Source organism: Xyrauchen texanus, chromosome 24 (assembly GCF_025860055.1).
Source record: "Xyrauchen texanus isolate HMW12.3.18 chromosome 24, RBS_HiC_50CHRs, whole genome shotgun sequence".
Classification (NCBI taxonomy): domain Eukaryota; kingdom Metazoa; phylum Chordata; class Actinopteri; order Cypriniformes; family Catostomidae; genus Xyrauchen; species Xyrauchen texanus.
In genome coordinates, this window is record NC_068299.1 from 2,974,318 (window position 1) to 2,998,532 (window position 24,215).

The following is a 24,215-nucleotide window of genomic DNA, read 5'->3' on the forward strand; positions in this document are numbered from 1 at the left end:
CTATCTTTGGAAAAAAGATATGTGAAGTGTAATTTAATTGTTTAGTTGGTCTCACGTCCCGTTGAATAACATGGGGAGGCGGGGCTTATGACCTATACTAGGACCAGTCACCGGGGGGCGATCGAGACGTTTTGGCTTCACTTTTGAGAGCTTGTGCGGCACACTTGGTTTTGAACGCAAGATTGTAACGCATGTTTGTGTTGTTCTGCTGAAGTGTTTCTTCACTGTATAAACTGTGTGTTGCTCATACAGCTGAAATTTCACTTACTGCCCTCTAAAGTAAACAGGTGGTACTACATTTACATTTATTCATTTGGTAGATGCTTTTATCCAAAGCGACTTACAAAAGAGGAAAACATAAGTGAATCATCTTGAGGAGACAGTGGTATGAAAAGTGCCATATTACAAAGTTTCACTATCATCAGAATAGTATACAAAACAGATTTAAGTGCAACAAGAATTGTAAATATTTTATAATTTTTTTAGTGACCGGTTAAGTGCTTTTGGAAAAGATGTGTTTTTAGCTGTTTTTTGAAGATCGAGAGTGAGTTAGCTTCCCGGATTGAGTTGGGAAGGTCATTCCACCACCGTGGTATGATGAAACTGAAAGTCCGGGAAAGTGTTTTGGTGCCTCTTTGTTTTGGTACAACAAGGCAACGTTCCTTAGCCGACCGCAGGTTTCTGGTGGGAACGTAGCTCTGCATAAATGTTTTTAGGTATGCTGGAGCAGACCCAGTGACTGTTTTATATGCCAGCATCAGGGCCTTGAATTTAATACGTGCATCAACCGGCAGCCAGTGGAGAGAGACGAGGAGGGGTGTAACATGTGCTCTCTTAGGTTCATTAAAGACCAGACGTGCTGCTGCATTCTGGATCATTTGGAGAGGTCTAATAGCACATGCAGGAAGGCCTGCAATGAGAGCGTTACAGTAGTCCAGTCTAGTTATGACAAGGGACTGAACGAGCAGTTGTGTGGCATGTACAGAGAGGAAGGATCTTATCTTCCTGATATTGTAGAGTGTAAATCTACATGATCTTGCAGTCTTTGAGATGTGGTCTGTGAAATTTAGCTCATCATCAATGGTTACAAGTTTGCATTTCTCAGGAATCTTCCTTATGGTCCATGGGCATGCGATTAATTGGGTTAATTATTTTAACGCGTTATTTCTTGTCAAATTAATCACACTGAATTAACGCGTTAAATCGACAGCCCTAATATATATATATATATATAAAATACACAAATAATTACATGTTTAAAACTATGATGGTCTAAAAAAGGAGTGAAATACATAAACCATTTCAATATTAATTGTCCCACAGTTGTGCCGCCATTTAAACAAGCAATGCATGAAAACAAAAAAAGGTATAGAATGAAAGCATCACGCAAACACTTTCTAATCATTGTGTTGATCATGTGACTTGAACAAGCGGTTATACCTGAGGTAAAGGAGTGCGAGCGTCTCTTTTCACTGGTCCATCCCTGAATGGAGGACACAGCGGACAGCTTGTGTCTCAGAGATTCACCATGAGAGTCAAACTCATCCTCTACGGAAAAAGAAATAGAGAGAACATGTTTTCAACCTTTTCAGCACACGAAGGCAGACAGTATGAGTGAGTAACAAAGAATTACAAGAGAGAAATAATGTGACCAAGGTGGAAATGCCAAAATCCAGAAGGCTGGATATAAGTGATTCTCCAGAAATAGAAAGCAGCTGACAGGAAACAGATGTGACTGTGCCTCCTAATGTCTTTGTAAAGCAGAGCTCATGTACAATATAAAGACCATTCTCTTCTCGTCTGGTCCGAGAGTCCTCTATTGCCCTCTTGTGGGTGTCATATTTATTAGTAGTGTTAAAATCACTTACTATTGCTCATAATGTTGGGTCAGACATCATGTGGCTTGTTGAGGAGAGGTGTGCCATTTCTTTTTTAAAGAATCCCATAGACGTACATTAAAGGAGGGACTGAACCATCTCTAGATACCCGAATATCATAGAGACTTCAGGGTGGACTCTTTTGAGTTTTAACAGTAAGTAACAAACTAGCAGCCCCATAGCAACTAGCCTGAACACCTTAGCAACCACATACCACACACCACTTGGCAATCACCCACAACATCTCATCATTGTGGCAGAATGATTTGCACAAGTAAGCACAACTTTTTTAGATCTATTTAAAATCTTTTTTTTTTTTTTATTTAAATGACTGCAAACATTACTGTAAAACAAAATGAATATATTTTGGGTTAGACGGAAAGTTCTTACCACAATGGCCTGCACCGGAGGATGAGGTGAGCACCAGGTCCTGATGCCTCCTATCTATCTGTAAACCGTCAGTGGTGTGGACGATAATTTCTTTGGTTCTTCCTGAGGCAGACTGACTCTGTGCTAAAACGGTGGAGCTGACATAACTTCTCATGGAGCAGAGACATTTATCTGCACACTGACAGACTCTGAGAGATGGGGAATGTCTGGGGAGATGAGTTTGTGCTGAGGGCCCGTGACATGTTGATCTATTTACTCCAGATTCACAAAGCACTGTAGACAAAAAGAGACTAGTCATTAATTGTAGATAGACAGAGAGAAAGACAGACAGATAGACAGACAGACAGATAGATAGATGTATAGATAAATAGATCAAATGATGGAGGGACGAACAGACAGATTGATGGACAGACAGACAGACAGACAGATAGATAGATAGATAGATAGATAGATAGATAGATAGATAGATAGATAGATAGATAGATAAAATGACAGAGGGATGGACAGACAGACAGAATGATGGACAGACAGATAGATAGAAATACAGAATGACAGACAGACAGAATGATGGAGGGATGGTCAGACAGACGGACAGATAAAATGACAGAGGGATGGACAGACAGAATGATGGACAGACAGACAGATTGATGGACAGACAGACAGACAGAATGATGGACAGACAGACAGATAGAAATACAGAATGACAGACAGACAGAATGATGGAGGGATGGACAGACAGACAGATAGAAATACAGAATGACAGACAGACAGAATGATGGAGAGATGGACAGACAGACAGAATGATGGACAGACAGACAGATAGAAATACAGAATGACAGACAGACAGAATGATGGAGGGATGGACAGACAGACAGATAGAAATACAGAATGACAGATAGACAGAATTATGGAGGGATGGACAGACAGACAGATAGATAGATGTATAGATAAATAGATCAAATGATGGAGGGACGAACAGACAGACAGATTGATGGACAGACAGACAGACAGACAGATAGATAGATAGATAGATAGATAGATAGATAGATAGATAAAATGACAGAGGGATGGACAGACAGACAGAATGATGGACAGACAGATAGATAGAAATACAGAATGACAGACAGACAGAATGATGGAGGGATGGTCAGACAGACGGACAGATAAAATGACAGAGGGATGGACAGACAAACAGAATGATGGACAGACAGACAGACAGAATGATGGACAGACAGACAGATAGAAATACAGAATGACAGACAGACAGAATGATGGAGGGATGGACAGACAGACAGATAGAAATACAGAATGACAGATAGACAGAATGATGGAGGGATGGTCAGACAGACGGACAGATAAAATGACAGAGGGATGGACAGACAAACAGAATGATGGACAGACAGACAGACAGAATGATGGACAGACAGACAGATAGAAATACAGAATGACAGACAGACAGAATGATGGAGGGATGGACAGACAGACAGATAGAAATACAGAATGACAGATAGACAGAATTATGGAGGGATGGACAGACAGACAGAATGATGGACAGACAGACAGATAGAAATACAGAATGACAGACAGACAGAATGATGGAGGGATGGACAGACAGACAGAATGATGGACAGACAGACAGATAAAATGACCGAGGATGTCCAGACAGACAGACAGAATAATGGAGGGACGGACAGACAGACAGAATGATGGACAGACAGACAGACAGATAAACTGATAGAGGGACAGACAGACAGATAGAAATACAGAATGAACGACAGACAGATAGACAGACATATAGATAGACAGACAGATAGATAAAATGATGGAGGGACAGACAGACAGACAGACAGATAGATAGCAATACAGAATGAATGACAGACAGATAGATAGACAGGCAGACATAGAGATAGATAGACAAAATGACGGAGGGACGAACAGACAGAATGATGGACAGACAGACAGACAGACAGATAGATAAAATGATGGAGGGACAGACAGACAGATAAATAGATAAAATGATGGAGGGACAGACAGACAGATAAAATGACAGAGAGGTGGACAGACAGACAGAATGAAGGATAGACAGACTGACAGACAGACAGATAGATAAAATCATGGAGGGACAGGCAGACAGATAAAATGACAGAGGGATGTCCAGACAGACAGAATGATGGACAGACAGAATGACAGACAGACAGAATAATGGAGGGATGGACAGACAGACAGAATGCTGGACAGACAGACAGATAGATAAAATGACGGAGGAACAGACAGACAGATAAATAGATAAAATGATGGAGGGACAGACAGACAGATAAAATGACAGAGAGGTGGACAGACAGACAGAATGAAGGATAGACAGACTGACAGACAGACAGATAGATAAAATCATGGAGGGACAGGCAGACAGATAAAATGAAAGAGGGATGTCCAGACAGACAGAATGATGGACAGACAGAATGACAGACAGACAGATAGATAAAATGATGGAGGGACAGACAGATAGACAGACAGATAGATAAAATGACAGAGAGGTGGACAGACAGACAGAATGATGGACAGACATACAGACAGCTAAAATGACAGAGGGAGGGACAGACAGACAGACAGATAGACAGACAGATAAAATAAAATAATACCAGTGTGCGCTTGGATTCTAAGGATCCATTTCTTCATCATAAATCGCGAGGAGGCACTTAGAAGATATTCGGATTTGTCACGCAATCTGTGAGAAAACAATTAAACATGAATAAGTCTTTCAACTGAAACTGTATACACTCGTAAAACTCAAATGTAGCTTCTGCTGCGAGAGCCTGACTGCAGAAAACAGCAGCACTGCAGGTGAAAACAATTTAAACAACTACTTCTGTTTCAACAAAGGCAAACATGCACAGCCCTGCAGTTGTGCTAGTAATTTACCTCAAGCAGAAGCAGTTGGGTTTTTTAGTGTACTCTGGTGATGGCTCACATACTGCTCCGATTAGATTCAAAGGCAGGCTGGTCGCACAGCTCTATGAGATATAAGCATAGTAACTAACATGCTTTACAGCTGCTATTAAAATGCAATTCGGTCACAATTAAATAACAATTCAACCTTGCAATAACGAATGACGTCTGTTTGCAATAGAGGGATTCAAATGTTTCCACTCAGATGGAAACCCAGATCCTGAAGTATTCAAACTCACCCTTAGTGCATCTTTCTGGTCTTCATAGAAACACATTGTTTGTTTGTACAAGACGGCATGGTAAGAGTTCCATGTTCTGCACAGGGCCTGAAAGAGCGAACAATGTTATTGGTCACATATGGATGGATTAAAAATATACTATAAGAACCTAAACTAACATCTGCTATAGGAACCTAAAGACAAGAGCAAGCTGTGAAGCACCGGGTCAAACATTCCTTAAAATGTTGTTTTTGAGAAAATATCTGTAATTGTGATATTCACTTTCTTTCCGCCAAGCTGTAGTTTATGCTTCCTCTCCAGTGTACCTTCCATAGATGGCAGTTCTTGCCTCACACTCTGGAAAGGCCAAATTTCACAAAACAATCATTCATTTTCAGATTGAGTAAATATGAATGTGTCAACTGAGTAAACGTCTAAGGAAACCTCATTTACAATCAACATTTCTGTGTACCTGGATATCAGAGTCATCCGTCTCCAAACCCATATGAACTGACAGGCGGCTCATGGATGGGTCCTGAAAGGGCAACAAACCCCAATGCATTAGTTAACCATGGCAAAGACAAATTATATGTTTACCAATAAAACCGTAACTACAATTATTATAATGATATGGACTGTGTAGTCCACAACTCATCTTGAATGCAAAGCTTCTCAAATGAAATCCTATAGTATCATATAAACTAGTTGATTAACTTTGGTAACAAAATATGTATTCATGTTGACATCTGTGGCAGGGCGGAGGGCGGGGCTGGGTCGTGATCTTACACACCCGGTCCCGTATTAGGCTAATTAAGCCTCCAAGGGATAAAGGTCGACTGCAGAGGATCGTGCGGGAGAGAGAGATCGTTTACGGACATGTCCGTCATGAGTGTAAAGGGGTTAATGGAAAGGAGGAGGCGAGAACCGGCTTGACGATATAAATAATAGTTTTAATGATAAACTTAAAAGACAACATAAACACACACAGGACGGACATGTCCGTAAACGATCTATCTCTCCCGCACGATCCTCTGCAGTCGACCTTTATCCCTTGGAGGCTTAATTAGCCTAATACGGGACCGGGTGTGTAGGATCACGACCCAGCCCCGCCCTCCGCCCTGCCACAACATCTTAAATAGCTAACTGGGTCTGACAGGTGTTTAGCTGCCAACTTGTGGACCTCACCTCCAGAAACCCTGATTCCTTCTCCTCATCTTCCTCCTCCTCTGTATAATGGTAGATATACTCCTCGATTTCTGGCATTTTAACAGGATCTGAAGCTGTTTCATTAACAGCCACCTGTTTGTACACCTTTTCTTGTTGAGTTAATGCAGCCCAAGACCTTCTGTCCCCATTGTCCAGAACACAAGCTTCTTCCTTTGCATCCTGCTGCTTCCCACAACCCACAAAATTCTGGATAGATGATGGCAATCTGAACTCTGCCACAAGAAGATCAGGTGCAGAGGCAGTAATCAACTTCCTGAAGAGTACAGCTTGTTCCTTGGGCGACGCTTCCCTATCCTGGTCTGGAGAGGAGCTTTCTGGCAAAGTCTGATAGCCGTTATACATTATGTCTGAACTTACACTCTGTCGGTAGCTGTTGGTGTGGTTCCAGATGTCCTCCAGCTCCTCCTCTTCTTGCTCAAACTGTTGGTGGTCAGGGTGGACAGTATCATCAATAGCTAATGCAAGGTTCTTTTGCATGGAGCACTCTAAATTCTTCTTGGAGACTTCAGCCTCAAGTGATGGCACCTTTGCCATTGTCCTCTTGGACACTGGACACTCTGAGGTTTCCAGGAACGGACCCTCGGCACATATCTTGAAGCTTCCAGAGCTAGAGTGTCCAGAGTCTATAGAGTCATCCATTTCATTGGCTCTAAAGTTAAGAACTCTGTTAGATGCTTGATTCTGAGGTGGGTTGGGACTGTCTCTCAATGGTTGAGAACTTAAAGTCTTGACTGCCTTGTGGAACACGTGTCCATTAAGATTGTGAATCAAAGTATGGACACTGGGGCATAGGACACGAATCTCTGCAGTAGTTAAGCTGTGACTGTGGTTGGCTATGCCTTGGCCTGTATGTTCTGGAGGACTTACAGTGTGGTCCTCTTTGTGGTCAAGATGAGTTGGCATTGTGTCCAAATTATTCTCTTCTTCTTTGGGAAGTCTACTGATCCCAGAGAGACATTTCAGTTGGACATCTATCAGATCACTGGATAAAGAGGAGTGGTTCCTGTCAAAGGCGATGTCCTCAATGACTGGAGAAGGTGGAGGAGGAACATTTTCTTCAGTAAATGAGACAGTTTCAACGCTGATATTTTTAGCATCTTTACAGTCAATCCTAAGAGTCATTACACCTGGAGACGTGTGCTTTGGCTCATCTTTTTGCATTGGGGGTGAACGAGCTAATTTGAAGGTGCACAGATCTGTCGGACGCTCGGCATGAGAGTCCTGGTGATGAGGATCTGTCTTTGGCTTAGCAGATCCAATTGTAATGACATCTTGAACGCTAGGAATGAGGCTCATGTCCTTGGGCAGGTCGAAGCTTAAGACCGACCCCAACGAGAGGAACCTGCAGTGGTTCTTCACATTTCCTTGGGTGGTAATTTTGAGGTGTTCTACTGGAGATCCAACCTCTCGAGAACATTCTGCATCTATGTCTTGCACCAATGGGTTCTTCATGTAGTCCAAGACCTGGATCCCATCGCTCTTTGGTTTCCTTGCATTTTTTCCCTTTTTCCTTTTCTTCAGAGGCCAAGTGTTTGTATTGTATGTCGCTGGTTCACATACAGGTGGCATACTGGCCTCCTCTGACGGCTCCTCTCCCATGATCTTCTGAATGGTGTGTCTATGGTCATCTTTCTTTTTCTTTTTCTTCCTCTTCAGGCTGCTGAAGATTGAGATGTTGCCACTCTTTGGAAGCAGGTGAAGGGAATTGTTGGCCCGCATGAGGGCTTCTTCATTGCAGGATGAGGAGTTTGGGGAGTTACAGGGGGAGGAAAAAGAGTATGGGGAGGTCCTGGGAGAGGAGGAGGGCCACTGGGTTTTGCTTCTGGGCAGCGTCATACTCTCATAGACTGGGGCTATTGCTGTGTTGTTGTCCGTAACATGTAAGTAAGTACTTACCTAAAACAAAAGCAGAAGATTGTTTGAGATATTTCAATACTTTTTGTCTTCAAAGGAGCCCATCCATAAAGCTGTTATGAAGCATGCAAATAAATTTTTTGTATTGTATAAAGCACACCAGTTTTTATAAAAAATTTAAGCAAGTTTTTGGACACTTAAACCACACACACAAAAGCATGAATGTCATAGCATTAGCTAAAAAATCTCAAACCAAGAGGTGCCTGCATCCACATTTGTTTTTACAGTTTATAACACTTTAACCAAACAGGTACCATGTTGATTTTTAGTATGAAGTTCACACAGGTGTTCTAGCAGAGTTACCACAGTGGGAGTTTATCACACTAACTATGGACACGTTTCACAAACGGTTGACAACCACAAAATTTCACAATACTTTCTTCATTTTAAAAAGTATATCTATTAAACCACCACTTAAAACCTAAAAAAACATATTTTTTTGTGAAATGTTTTGCTTGTGCAATTCTTTCTTTACTTTGGTTGCAATAGATATTTTCAGACAATCCATCACGTTCTCACCCCGACTCGTCACATATGGACTTGGGGTGTGAGAATGTGTTGTCACATACGGATGCTCGGGCAGGACCCCTTGGCGTCGCTTGTTGACGCGCCGGGTGTACCTTTGGCGTCATTTTACGACGCGTCCGGTTTCGAAACATCCAAAAACCAGTTGGAGGGCCATTGCAGCCTATTCCTTTGGATTTTTCTTGATCGCGGTGTCGACGCTCGACCGATTCGCGGCGCGAGCTTACACGCGACGTGACATTTCAACGCCGCACGCTCCGGTTCGGAGATACGTAGAACGGCGTCATTTCACGACGCGTCCGGGGTTTTAAACATCCAAAACCAGTTGGAGGGCCATTGCAGCCTATTCCTTTTGAGTTTTATTGATCGCGGTCTCGACTCTCCACCCATTCGCGGCGCGAGCTTACCTGAGACGTGACATTTCAACGCCGCACGCTCCGGTTCGGAGACACGTAGAAGTCTATCGGACTACCCTGCGCGTCGAAAAATTACGGCAAAGGTATACCCGGCGCGTCAATATGCGACGAAACTCCCCGAGCGTCCGTATGTGACGAGTCGGGGTGAGAACGTGTTGTATGTGACGACTTGGGGTGTGAGAATGTGTTGGACAATCAATCACAAAATGCTGACATATCATTCCGTCGCTGCTGTAAAGAAGTTGGAATCCACATTTGTGCAATAGTAAAAAAGCTAAACATGTTTAGAAATATGCTAGATTTGCTTGCTAATGCAAAACTCACCTCAATGATACCAGGGCATTGCAATCTCATTTCTAAGGTGTTAAGAGTTTGTTTAGTGGGTTGCTCAGCAATTGCTGGGGTGTAATGGGTGGTCGCTAGGGCTTTGCTATGTGGTTTGTGTAAGTCAATGGACGTTTTCTGGGAAACTGAAAAGTAATATCTTTTTAAAGTAAAAGCAGACTTATTCTCAACAAGCCTCACAATTTGCAGTCACACTGATGTCCACAGCACAAATGGCAGATGACCATTTACACATTTATGTTTTATACTTAGGGTAAGGGGTTGTGACAGGCTAATCAAGCCTCAGAGAGGGATAAGAGCCGACTGGAGACTGCAGTGGGACAGAGAGAGAAATTTACAGGCAGCTGTCCGGCACCTTTGTGTGTTTTTCTATTTGTTTAGTTTTTCATTGAACTTATTTATATCGTCAAGCCGGTTCTCGCCTCCTGCTTTCCATTAATCCCTTTTACACTGGTGCCGAAATCCGGGAAGAAGGAGGGATGCGCCGTAGTAGAGTTCTCGCCACTACCATCCACCCCAATGGAGCAGCCGCCGCCATCCGCCGGAGGACGGAGGAGCACTACCGCCTGGAAGCGGAGGAACGGCCGCCGACCACGAGTGGAGGAGGGGCTCCCAATCAACCCTCTGGTGTGGTTACCACTGCCAGGGGTGGGGGAGACCCCTACCGTCCACCAAAAATGTGGCGGGACGTTCTGTCCGCTAGGGGCTGGAGGTCTGCCTCTGATCCATCTGGGGTCCGGCTATCGTCCTTTTGAGGGTGGAGTGGAGTGGCCGAGGACCAACCTACGGCGTAACGGAGAACCGGCGAGTAAGTGTTTTTGTTTCTCTCTCTCTCCCACTGCTGCTCCGTGTTGGCCTTTCCCTCTCTTTTTTAAGATCCATCCATCCATCCATCTTCAACCACTTATCCGAAGTTGGGTCGAGGGGGCAGCAGCAGTAGGTGGCCCCAAACTTCCCTATCCCAAGCCACATTAACCAGCTCTGACTAGGGGACCCCGAGGCGTTACCAGGCCAGTTTGGAGATGTAATCTCTCCACCTAGTCCTGAACCTTCCCAGAAGCCTCCTCCCAGCTGGACATGCCTGAAACACCTCCCTAGGGTGGCACCCAGGGGGCTTCCTTACCAGATGCCCAAACCACCTTAAGATGTTTTTGTTAATTTGGCACGATCACCGTTACGGCGTGTAGGTGCCACATTTTTTTGGGTTTCCCTGCCCTTGACCCCTCCCTCATCCAGGTAAATGGGGATGACCTGCCATTAGGCACGCCCCTCCTCAGGGAAAGAGAGGGTGGGGGTGTACCTGAGAGAACGAGGGAGGAATGTGACAGGGCGGAGGGCGGGGCCAGGTCGTGATGCTAAATACCCGGACCCTAATCAGGCTAATCAAGCCTCAGAGAGGGATAAGGGCCGACTTGAGACTGCCGTGGGACAGAGAGAGAGAGAGAGATTTACAGGCAGCTGTCTGACACCTTTGTGTGTTTGACTTTTTGTTTAAACTATTATATTATTATTACATCAAGCCGGTTCTTGCCTCTTCCTTTCCATGATTCCGTTTTACAGGGGTTAGTTCAAATCACTAACCCAAAGCATGAGCAATTATAAAGTGATTTTTGCCTTAGCAAACACAATTCATAAAACAAATACATTGAATTTATGTGAGAAGAACATCATGAAAGACTCATGGAAAACTGTACAAATACTAGACAATCACACTTGCTTTTGTTCTCAGGGCTTAATAAGAATCATATGCTCTTAAATATGTCATCATACACAGCAGTAATGGCTTGACCTTCAACCCCGTAACTAATCTTGTATTGCCCTGGCAGCCCCAGTCCATAAATCACACGGTGCAGTCAGGAGGCCTTGGAGAAAGTTCAAAACAAACTCCTCCAGCACCCCCTCACTCCTGCTGGGAGCCATTTCAAAACTCACCATTCATGGGAAACGAAGGGTGAGGTCACATCTCAACACTAGACATGAGTGAGTTTATATCAGTTCTAAAGCGAACTTACATGAGACTGAACAACTCTCCATCCAATCACCTACATATCCTGACTGGTTCCTTTTTGTTTTCTTTCTCCTTTCATGCATATCTTATTAAAACAACCCATTTAAAGCACGTTTAGAACTAATAAAAGCTGGCCCTAGGCGTCTGCTGGTTTTCTGCAGGCCCATAACATATTCTACACAGGTCTCATGGTGGTGCAACAGTTTAATGAGAATCTTGCTGAGCAAGTCATTTAACGTTATTTAATATATTGACGTGTTTATTACTAGCAACCGGAGTACATTTACATTTATGCATTTGGCAGACACTTTTATCCAAAGTGACTTACAGTGCCCTTATTACAGGGACAATCCCCCCGGAGCAACCTGGAGTTAAGTGCCTTACTCAAGGACACAATGGTGGTGGCTGTGGGGATCGAACCAATGCAATGGAGTAATAATGCATTGGGTTTAATCCAATTTGTTGGACAAGTATTTGCATCCACATATTACACAGAGTATGTTTGTGGCTGTGGCAGGGCAGAGGGCGGGGCCGGGTCGTGATCCTACACACCCAGTCGTGAAAGTGACACTACATCACAAGACCAAAAGTTAAGAACATTTTAATACATTGACCAATGAGAATTGGAGAGATGCTGGTCAAGCTGAGCTTACGAAATCCAGTTCGCCGTATTGCTGCTCGTTATTAAACACAATTGTCCTCCACACTCTCAAACCCCACCTATGACAATTCCTATCCAACAAATGTGTTTTCTCTAGTGTGTAGGAACCGTTTGTTAACAGACATCACATAAAAACTGTGTAAAACTCTTTGCTATAATGTTGAAATGATCAATTCTGACTTAGTTTGTGGTTGTATGCTTCTATCTCTATGGTCTCGTTTGTAAGAAGCAGCTTTGCGATACTATTAGAAGTTTGGGTAATTGACAAATAAGCATGTCTGAGGTGATAAAAATAAGAAATATTTTAAAAATCTACTTTAAAACACGTGTCAGGTTCGTAGAAATTTAATCTTTGGGTCCATGTTGGTTTTGCAAATTCTTTAAAAACATTTATAGCATTTTCTACCAAAAAAATGATTTAATGACAGTACAAATGTCATGAGGTGTAATGAAGAACAAGGCATTAAAGTACATAAATATAAAAATGTAAATGTAACCTAGAGCCTCAACCGCTGAGCCACCACTGCCCTGGTGGGGCATATTTCACATATGTGTGCAACACTGTTGTCACGTGACCTCATTTCAGTGCTTGGTTAATCGAGTGGCTTCCAGTATTCATCCCATAAATAAATATGGTTATTTTGCATTTTTAGATCTATTTTATGTCAAAATAACTTTTGGCTGTCCAATGATGTAATCAGTTCAGAAAATTGTGATATACTGTACATCATATGTGTCAAACTCAAGGCCCGCGGGCCACAACCGGCCCGCAAATTAATTATCTTTGGCCCGCATGACAAAATGTATTTATTTTTAGAGCTGGCCCGCCAGTATATCGGTTCGAATTATGTGGGAGCCAGTGGGAGCTGAGCACATAGAGAGAGGATGAATTATTTATTTTGAATAAAAAAGGAAAAATTACATAAGCAGATCGTCATTCATTCAGCGCACTGATCTATATATTCAGCACTGTGTGGTTGCGCTGTGTCACGTGACAAGTAATGACGCGTCACCATGGAAACATTACCGTGAAAGCGTACCACAATAATCAACTAACTCTCTCCCAAAAAAATGGCTAAACGAAAGGTGGACTTTGAAAACAGGGGTTTTCAGGACAGGTGGGAGTCACAGTATATGTTCGCGGATGTAAAGGGAAAAGCTGTGTGTCTCCTGTGCGGAGACAGCGTGTCTGTAATGAAAGAATACAACATAAGAAGACACTATGAAATGAAGCACCACGACAAATACACAAGCATCTGGACACGACACAAAGGCTACAGAAGGTAGAAGAGTTAAAAAGAAGTCTGGTGTCACAGCAGGCTATGTTCACTAAAGCCAAATCACAAAGCGAGGCTGCTGTTAAGGCCAGTTTTATTGTGGCAGCAGAGGTCGCAAAATCAGCCAGGCCCTTTAGCGAGGGGGAATTTGTCAAAAACTGCATGATTAAAGTTTGCGACGCCGTGTGCCCAGAAAAAAGGCAAGCATTTTTAAATGTGAGCCTGAGCCGAAACACTGTTGCTGATCGTGTGCGTCACCTTGCTACCAATCTCCAACAACAGCTTGTGAGAAAGGGAAACGATTTCATAGCATACTCCCTTGCTGTGGATGAGAGCACCGACAATTCTGATACTGCCCAGCTGTCAATTTTCATCTGTGGAGTGGACTCAAGCCTGTGCGTAACAGAAGAGTTATTGGGATTACACTCAATGCATGGCACAACTACGGGGAAAGATATCTTTGAAGAGGTGTCCAGATGTGTAGATAAAATGGGGTTGCCGTGGGATAAACTTGGGACTGACAACAGATGGAGCGCCTGCGACGTGCGGTCAAAAAAGTGGATTGGTGGGGAGGATCCGAGAAAAGATGCAGGAGGAAAACGTCACAGGTGAGCTGACAGCTTATCACTGCATCATACACCAGGAATCCTTGTGTGGCAAAGCCTTGAAAATGGAACATGTGATGAGCATCATAAAAAAAATGTTTAACTTTATCAGAGCCAAAGGTTTAAATCACCGCCAGTTGAAGTCTTTTCTGGCGGAGTTAAGTTCAGTATATGGTGACTTGCCCTATCACACAGAGGTGCGATGGCTAAGCCAGGGAAAGGTGCTGGAAAGATTTTTCGAGTTGCGTGAGGAGATCTGTGAGTTCATGGAAAGCAAAGGAAAAGACACAAAAGAGCTCCGAAATAAAAAGTTTCTGTGTGAAGTGGCGTTTCTGTGTGACATCACGAGCCACCTGAATGCGCTCAACCTGCAGCTTCAGGGGCGGGGCCGTATCATCACTGACATGTACGCTATAGTGAGGGCTTTTAAAACCAAGCTGCGCCTGTGGGAGACGCAGATGCTGCAGGAAGACATGAGCCATTTTCCACGCTGCCAAACAATGAAAGAGCATGTCGCTGCCACCGTTTTCCCAACTACACAGTTTGCTGAAAAACTCGGCATACTTGGTGCTGAGTTCACATGGCGATTTGCCGATTTTGAAGCTCAAAAAAGCAGGTTTGAACTGCTCAGTAATCCATTTACAGCCGATGTGGAAAGCACACGATCAAACCTCCAAATGGAGCTGATTGAGCTCCAATGTAGTGACACACTGAAGGCAAAATATGAGTCTGTGGGCGCTGCAGAGTTTCCACGTTTCATCCCCAATACAATGCCCAAGATGCGCTCCCAGGCTGCTCAAACGCTCTATGTTTGGCAGCACATACTTGTGTGAACAACTCTTCTCTTTGATGAAGATAAACAAAACTTCACACAGGACTCGTCTTACTGATGAACACCTTCACTCAATCCTGAGGATTTCCTCATCTCAGAGCCTGACCCCAGACATTGATGAACTTGTATCCAAGATGAGACACCAAGCATCTGGCTCAGACCAATGAGCAGAGCAGCAAGCGGTGCTTTGACGCATTTTCAGTCTTTTATGCAGTTTCATTTTTGCATTTTTCTTTCTCTTGTTATAGGACATTTGATTTTCCTTTGAAGTAAATAACTTTTGTAAATAACCATAAGAAATTAGTGAAACTGATTTTATTTATTAATTTTATTTCTTTTATTTCCTAATTAATGTTGTTTTATAGGCAATAATATATAGGCCTTGTTGGTTTCAGGTTCATAATAATAATACGTTGTTTCAATACGTTTTCAATAAACGTTTAACCTGTCCGGCCCTTGACATAAATCAATTTTTTAATCTCGGCCCACTGTGTATTTGAGTTTGACACCCCTGCTGTACATACTGCAAATAGTGCAAGTAGTGTGATTCCAAACATACACATGGGCTTGTTCACTCGTTTGTTCAGTGGTTGGACACACTACAAAGCCAAAAAGTTCACTTTTTGGATGAGGGGTCACTGCGGTTTAGGAAAGATTGCAAACAGGTTCGAGCAGGTAATGTAAAGGTTACTGAGGAAATAGGCACTTACATTTGATCTCATTCTGAGCTGCCAGTATGGGAAACATTTGAAACTGGGACGTGAAACCTTTCCAAGACTCGTATTAAGCCTCATTTCAAACATTCAAATTGTTTACAAAAATATCTTTGGGGAAATTTTGAAAGTAATTGCAACAGAAATAAAGAGGATGTGTTTCTTGGAACGGTTACAGGAGGTTTAAAAGCATAGTAGCTTTAAATGAATTTGCAGTATACTCTCGTCTTTTAATATCCCGTAAGGGTCTGTGAGGTGTAAACTTTAGACAGTAGTAGAAATTATTTGGGAAATTCAGCCATTGCTGTTGGTTCACAGCTCTCATGGAATACGGGAGTTTTGGAAAACCTCAAGGGAGCTTTGAATGACAGCTTTTTAATTTATTTATTTATTTCTTTTTAAACAACAAAAGTAGGATTAGGACATGTGGGAAACTGGGAAACACTGATATTTAAAAATATCTGTCAGCAGGATTGTTTTGTGTAAACAGGTCAAAAAATGGGATCCAGATCTATTAAATCAAGGGTTCTAAAACCGGGGAGGGGGTCACCCCTAGTGGGTCCTCTTTATTTCTGTTGCAATTACTTTCAAAATTTCCCCAAAGATATTTTTGTAAACAATCTGAATGTTTGAAATGAGGCTTAATACGAGTCTTGGAAAAGTTTCACGTCCCAGTTTCAAATGTTTCCCATACTGGCAGCTCAGAATGAGATCAAATGTAAGTGCCTATTTCCTCAGTAACCTTTACATTACCTGCTCGAACCTGTTTGCAATCTTTCCTAAACCGCAGTGACCCCTCATCCAAAAAGTGAACTTTTTGGCTTTGTAGTGTGTCCAACCACTGAACAAACGAGTGAACAAGCCCATGTGTATGTTTGGAATCACACTACTTGCACTATTTGCAGTATGTACAGTATATCACAATTTTCTGAACTGATTACATCATTGGACAGCCAAAAGTTATTTTGACACAAAATAGATCTAAAAATGCAAAATAACCATATTTATTTATGGGTTGAATACTGGATGCCACTCGATTAACCATGCACTGAAATTAGGTCATTTATGCATTTGGCAGACGCTTTTATCCAAAGCGACTTACAGTGCACTTATTACAGGGACAATCCCCCGGAGCAACCTGGAGTTAAGTGCCTTACTCAAGGACACAATTGTGGTGGCTGTGGGGATTGAACCAGTAACCTTCTGATTACCAGTTATGTGCTTTAGCCCACTACACCACCATCAGGTACTCAAAACAGGTTACTGACTAGAAGGTCAGGGGTTCAAGCCCCAACACCGCCAAGACACCACTGTTAGGCCCTTGAGAAAGGCCCTTGACCCTATCTGCCCCAGGGGTGCTGTATCATGGCTGACCCTGCACTCTGACCCCAGCTTAGCTGGGATATGTGAAAAAAATAATTTCACTGTATATATGCAAAAAATGTAGGTATAATGTGTGACAATAGATCAATTATTTTATTTTTTGATATGTTTTAGAATAGTACGCAGTATGTTAGTACATAGCCCATGATTCTCTATCAAGTCATTAATATTGAAATGTAATGCTGCTCAATATGTTCTGTCCCGCGTAACACTCATAATCAGATTATAATAATGATGGGATGAGAGATAAACATTGGCTAGATGTTGAATGATGGTTCTTATCCTTATGATCATGTGTTAATCAGTCCATCACACTGCAATCTACATGCACCACTAACACGTTTCTGTTTATTCATGCAGGACCACACATCACAACTTTATTTACCTCTTCTGCACTGTGTCGATAAATCTTTTTCTTTCGCTTTAAACTACCAAAAAGCCCCTGGCAGCGTTTCCAATAGCTTTTACAGGGAGAAGAGTGAGACTCAGCGAGCTGAAGAAGGTGAGAGAAGATAAAACAGAAGGATGTAGTCAAAGAAGAAAGAGGAAACTATAAGGAATCAGGTGAAAACAGCTGACAACAGAGTGGGCTAAGAAATACAGGGTTTTGATGTAGGTGCTTTCGTAACTGTGACACAAGCAGGTAAAAAAGAAATGTTAGAGGCATAGTTCACCCAAAAATGACAAATCTGCCATTATATATTCAACCTAATGTCATTACAATCCCATAAGACTTCCTTTAAATGAATGAATAAATGAATGTTACACTTAATGACCTGTTCCAGTGACGTCACTTTTCCCAGCAGCCGCCATATTTGTGACCATCGGTGAGAGAAAACAATGGTGGTGAATGGAAAAACACCCATAAACCATAAAAACTTGCTTTTGATCCATGCCAAGTCCCAGAAAAAGTTCACACAAGTCTGAAAACAGCACAAATTGAACTTTCACTGACTTTTAAAGATATTTTATCCATGATTGATCTCCGTAAGCCGGCGAGTCTGATGTGTGACCGGGCAAGTACACACATGCCCACCGGTACATCACCGTAAACACCTCTCATTCAGAAGTATCAAATGTTTTTGATGGTCCCAAGTAGATACTTAACTGACTATAAGTGACTTATCAACTGGGAAGGGAGTTACAGGCTTGGGAAGGGAGTGCCGGCCAATTCCGCCAGGTGGCGGTGCTCTGCGGGCACAGGTGTCACCTTTTCCACCTGGGGCATCGTGGCATAACCCTCGGTCACCGGGTAGTGAGGGCGGATGAGCTGAAGGATCAGTCCGGGCAGCAAAAGGGGCCCTCCACGATCGCGTCAACCCGTCACGCACTTCCGGGAAGAATGGACCCGGGGGACACGCAAGCGGCGCCGAACCGAGCAACCAATCATCCAGGATCCGGCGGCACGGGAAAACATGGCAGTGAGTTCAGCGTCCGCCTCAAACCGGGCTGCCACACCCGAAGGCAGCAGTCCGGTCAAGTCTTCCGCATCCGACACCGCCAGGACGCCCTCCGATGCAGTGATCGACATCTCAGGTCTTGGGCTCCGGGGAGACATTAGGGTGTCTCACCCCAAAGGGGGACGGAAGCCAGTGAGCGTGCCATGGGATGGGCGGTCCGTGGGGAATTACCCGGCGGAGCCGTACCCAGTGAAGCCCATAAAACATCGAGAGCATCCACCACATCAGCGCCGTACTTGTAGATAGCGGAGCCGGGAAGGGGGACAGCCGAGGAGGCGCTCCCTCGGAAGAAGGAGAGCCGCGCTCGGAGAGTGGCTATAGTCATACTCTCGCAATGAGAGCATGAACCATCCACGAACGCTTCCTCAATGTGACATTGCCCAAGACACGTGAGGCAGTGTTCGTGACCGTCAGAGGCGGAGAGGTAACGACCACATCCAGGAACTGCACAGAGGCGGAATGACATCTTTAAAAAGACGCGTCTTTAAAAAGACGTTCAACGCCACTTGCGCACACTCTTTTAGAGACATAAAACTCTTTCAGTAGTGCTGTCGAAGCAACCATGGATGCAATCTGCAGTAGAGTGCAGATGAAGAGAGACCACTGTAAAGCGATGTAGATGCAACAGCAAACTCGCTCTGAAGGAGAGAAGGCGGTGAGGAGCAGACGACTCAGCAAGCTGTAGTGCGACCGCTCGGCTCCGAAGAAAAAATCTGAATGAATTCATCTACCCTCCTCCTTTTATACCCGTATGTCGGGGAGCGGCATGCAAATTCAGCTCGCCAATTCGCCTACTTCTCATTGGCCTTTTCTCAAAGATCTGAAGGTGTGTTCGGCTCTCAAGATCGACTCCTAGTGTCACTTCATCGACACAACGTCGAGTGAGTGACAGAAGGGGGAACGCTCTTTTATTCGCAAATTGTTTTTGCGATTTTATGCATCAATGTCAAACTTGGCATGCTGCATCAGCACACCATTTTTTAATCTAAACGAAGGACGTCAATGAGATTCCAGAGGTTCGGCAGGGGGAAAGATTATCAGTAAAAAATAACTTCCTCACGCTGTTCCTCGCACTAAGCTATTGTATGACTTCAGAAGACTTATATGTGATACATGTATAGTCAAACTCACTTTTTTGGGTGAACCATTCCTTCAACAGCTTATTTAAGGGACTGGGCTGGTTTGACTGTGTGTGCATGGAAGTTTGTGCTCTTCAAATAATTCTCACCCTGTGCACAGGCTCGGGCACCGGTATGCCACCCTTCCTACCAGGCTCCTGTACCTGGACTTGTGTGTCTCCAGAGTTACTGAAGCTGAGGATGAGGTTAACAGTGCCCCCTAGACTCGGAGAACTGGGTTCCTTCATCATCAGGTAGGGTGACTCAGGCCTCTCTATGTTACTGCTGACATCACTTCCTCTTGGACTGACGCTCATCATCACCTCGTATCCATCGCTGTGCTGAAAAGTATCCTCCAGGTCAGCAGGAAGTGCACTTAAGCTCTCTAATTTCTTCTGAGAGTCTTCTGGCGAGGTTTCCAGCTAAAGAACAGCACAATTAGCATGTGTTATGAGGACACAACATTAAACACGAGCACCAGTGATTTAAGTTCTACCTGTGGATGCACTGTGCACACTGTAGCTTCTGAATAAATGGCATCTGTGTGGGCTTCCTCAGCTCTATGTCTGGTCAACAGCTGATCCTTCTGAGCCCTCCAATGGACCAGGATCCATCCCAGCATGCTTCTGAGCTCTTCCATCCTCTCTTGGATCTGTTGAAGACAAAGAGAAGTGTTTGTCCAAATCCTTCAGATCACTTCAAAAGCCATGGTTGATACTTTTTAAAATGAAGTCTTAAAAGACGTAAAAAAATAGCCCCTTTAATTCTAAGGGCAAATAGTGGTCATGCTATTTCAAACAAAATGTTTAAATCTTGATTAATATTATAAATGTCCCTCTGGAAAAATAATACATATATTTATCATTTGACCCTTTTAAATCGCCTCATACCATTTTGTTCAGATGGTGTTTGTCATCAAAGAGCTTCTTTCCAGTGACAGTGAGTTGATCGAACTCCTCAAACTTCTGTTCTATCTGCCGATCCAGAACCTCAACCAATGGTTCCTGATTCTCTCGGCTCTGACGCAGAGCGCTTTCTGAGAAAATACAGGAGCGGGTGTCTTCTGTCCAAGAGCTGAGAGAAGATAAACAGCAGCACATGAAGACACGAGCTTCAGACCGATACACACACAGATTAATATGACACTGACCAGACGCTTTTACAAACACACTAACAAACACAGACATGAATTATCCATAACATTTGGGATTTTTGGATATTTTTGCATTGTGACATTATGGTATGCTAATGGACCGCTCTCGTCCAATCAGATTTGAGGACCGGAACTAGCTGTTGTATATATATATATATATAGAGTGACCCTATTAAGCCCACGTACCATATAAGTGCACTTACAGTTTTATTTAGAAATATAAAAAGACAGAAAGCAGGAGAGAAAATGTGTTGTTGCAAAGGAAATGCACACATTAGTTGGTATCATTTAAGTTTTTATTTGGAGCAAGTCAAATGTTTCGTTCTTGAGTTATTTGGGAACGTGTGCTACCACTGTTCGCCGGCTATTTTGGAAGTTGCTAAAAAAAAAGAATCCGATTAAATTAAGAGATTAAAATCAAATCAAATGCAACTTGATATTATTTCTTTTCTTTTATATTTCATTAACTGGTCTTGATGTTTGGGATCTAAATCTAAAAACAATATAAAAATGTAGGTGTTTATTTTGTCAAATGTGAAGCATTTACATGTTTAAAAGAATAGTGGGTTTATTAAGAGCACATGTTCCTCATGAACCCACCCTGAACTTTTCACACTAGCAATTAAATAAAGTAACTTATTGTTGTCAGTATATCACAAAACATAACATGAGTGTTTAGATGAGAGATTAATCTTTGATTTAATAATCATATTAGTGGAACGCTGTAACATTTCCATAAGAAAACATGTCAAACTTAGATTTGGGTGAGCTTAATTGGGTCACATCCCTCACTCTCTCTTTATATATAACATATTTATAAAAACCATGGTGTATATAAACTCAGAGATCAAACATTCATAAATGAACATTAGATTTTCTGAAAGTAGCTATACAACTTTCTTAGTGAATCTCATGAAAACGTTTTGCATTAATGACTATTTTATGGCCATTACAATGTTTTTGCATTGTGACATAATTTTTTTAATTACAATTAAGCCCCTGGTTACCCCCAAATTCTCATTACCATAATGTAAACATAATGTTTACTTTTGAGTTTTTTGGTTTGAAAATGTTGCCCAATTATTCTTTATCATTCCTGTAATTTTACTGTACATAAATTGCATAACCAATATTTTTTATGGAAAAAAATTTAAATATTCACCACTATAAAATCTGCATACGAAGTCAGTACAACAAAAACTACTAAGATGTGCAATATAATTTCTTTGCTTTACTGTAATAAGAATTTGAGGGGAAAATGTCCTTAATTGTCATGCAAATATTGTCATAATGGAAAACCAATTTTCTTAAACAAAATATACATTTCTATTTCTTTCTTTTGATTTTGAGGCAATTTTCACGAGTAACAGCAACTGTAACACAACATGAAATAAACAAAGGTCTTATTTGAATTGTTTTACAGTTGACTCACATCATTGCCAGGTAGTTTCTGAAGAACTGCCGCAGCTGGTCAGACTGCAAAAGTCTCCTCCTGTTTTCAGCCAAACTCTTGTTGAGCTCTTGCCAGCCGTACAGGCTGCTCTGTGTGTCTCTCCGCACTGTGTGCATTCTCTCTGGACACACATCTGTCAAACGACCAGCCAGATTCTCCACAGCCTCCATCTCCACCTTCAACACCTTGTATTCTGCCTGGAGAAATGACACCCATTCGTTCATATTAAGTTACAAGCATGCTACTTGCACTATTTTGGAGGATGCAGTATGTACATTGAGCAAAGAATGGCAATTTTTAGTATGCATGAAACAGCGGTTGACCAACTACATTTGCCAGAAAATGTAGATTACAACCATTACAACTCAAATTGAATCTGCTTCACACTATCAGCTCTTTAACTCTTTAAAAGGAACCATAAGCATTACGTATGCAATGCTGGCATGTTTAAAAGCATTTCTGAGGGTAATTAAAAGCGTAACAGGCTTAATAAGAATCCAGCTGCTCAATGTTTCTTAAAAAGAGACTGTCAGATGCTTTGTGCATGAGAGTCAAATTATTCTAGTGTGAGCGATTAGGTCATTTCCTTTGCATTGGGGTTTCAGACAGCTGTGTGTTTGTGCAATGCACGCCATTGAAGTATACATCATACACTGATCAGCCACAACATTAAAACCACTGATAGGTAATACCTACCAAAAGTGGTCTAAGGAAGGACAACCGGTGAACCGGCGACAGGCTCATTGATGCATGTGGGGAGCGAAAGCTAGCCCATCTGGTCCGATCCCACAGAAGCGCTACTGTAGCACAAATTGCTGAAAAACAATGCTGGCCATGATAGAAAGGTGTCAGAACACGCAGTGCTCTGGGGCTGCGTAGCCACAGACTGGTCAGAGTGTACATGCTGACCCCTGTCCACCGCCGAAAGCGCCTACAATGGGCATGTGAGCGTCAGAACTGGACAATGGAGCAATGGAAGATGGAGGCCTGGTCTGATGAAGCATGATTCTTTTAGATCATGTGGACGGCCTGGTGCATGAGTGTCATTTCCCCGTGGAAGAGATGCACTATGGGTAGAAGGCAGGCTGTCGAAGGCAGTGTGATGCTCTGGGCAATGTTCTGCTGGGAAACCTTCAGTCCTGGCATTCATGTGGATGTTACTTTGACATGTACCACCTACCTAAAGATTGTTGGAGACCACGTACAGACCTTCATGTCAATGGTATTCCCTGATGGCAGTGGCCTCTTTCAGCAGGATAATGCGGTACACTGCACAAATTGTTCAGGAATGGTTTGAGGAACATGACAAAGAGTTCAAGGTGTTGTCTTGGTCTCCAAATCCCCCAGATCGCAATCCGATTGAGCATCTAGGGGATCTGCTGGACCAACAAGTCCGATCCATGGAGGTCCCACCTCACAACTTACAGGACTTAAAGGATCTGCTGTCTTCATGCCAGATACAACAGGACACCTTTAGAGGTCTTGTGGAGTCCACACCTCGACGGGTCAGAGCTGTTTTGGCGGCATGAGTGGGACCTACACGATATTATGCAGGTGGTTTTAATGTTGTGGCTGATCGGTGTATATCACAACACACCCCACAATGCAGCAACAAATTAATCAACCAGCACTTGTGCATGCTGACATGTACAAATACACATCATAAATTCCATTAAATGCACATTCTTATGCAC

At 42.8% G+C, this 24,215-nt stretch overlaps 1 protein-coding gene across 1 annotated transcript in view; it reads right to left on the reverse strand.

Moving 5' to 3' along the window:
* LOC127617567 (uncharacterized) overlaps positions 1-24,215 on the reverse strand; it is an 81,478-nt gene that overhangs the window by 3,471 nt on the left and 53,792 nt on the right. Inside the window, exons 20-31 of the mRNA XM_052089538.1 lie at positions 22,501-22,718; positions 20,806-20,989; positions 20,412-20,567; positions 20,026-20,337; positions 6,617-8,554; positions 5,904-5,966; positions 5,714-5,788; positions 5,453-5,539; positions 5,187-5,278; positions 4,907-4,992; positions 2,268-2,540; positions 1,441-1,548 (exon numbers count right to left, since the gene is read on the reverse strand). Coding sequence (XP_051945498.1) covers positions 1,441-1,548; positions 2,268-2,540; positions 4,907-4,992; positions 5,187-5,278; positions 5,453-5,539; positions 5,714-5,788; positions 5,904-5,966; positions 6,617-8,554; positions 20,026-20,337; positions 20,412-20,567; positions 20,806-20,989; positions 22,501-22,718 — 3,592 coding nt within the window. The remainder of the gene's footprint in view (positions 1-1,440; positions 1,549-2,267; positions 2,541-4,906; positions 4,993-5,186; positions 5,279-5,452; positions 5,540-5,713; positions 5,789-5,903; positions 5,967-6,616; positions 8,555-20,025; positions 20,338-20,411; positions 20,568-20,805; positions 20,990-22,500; positions 22,719-24,215) is intronic.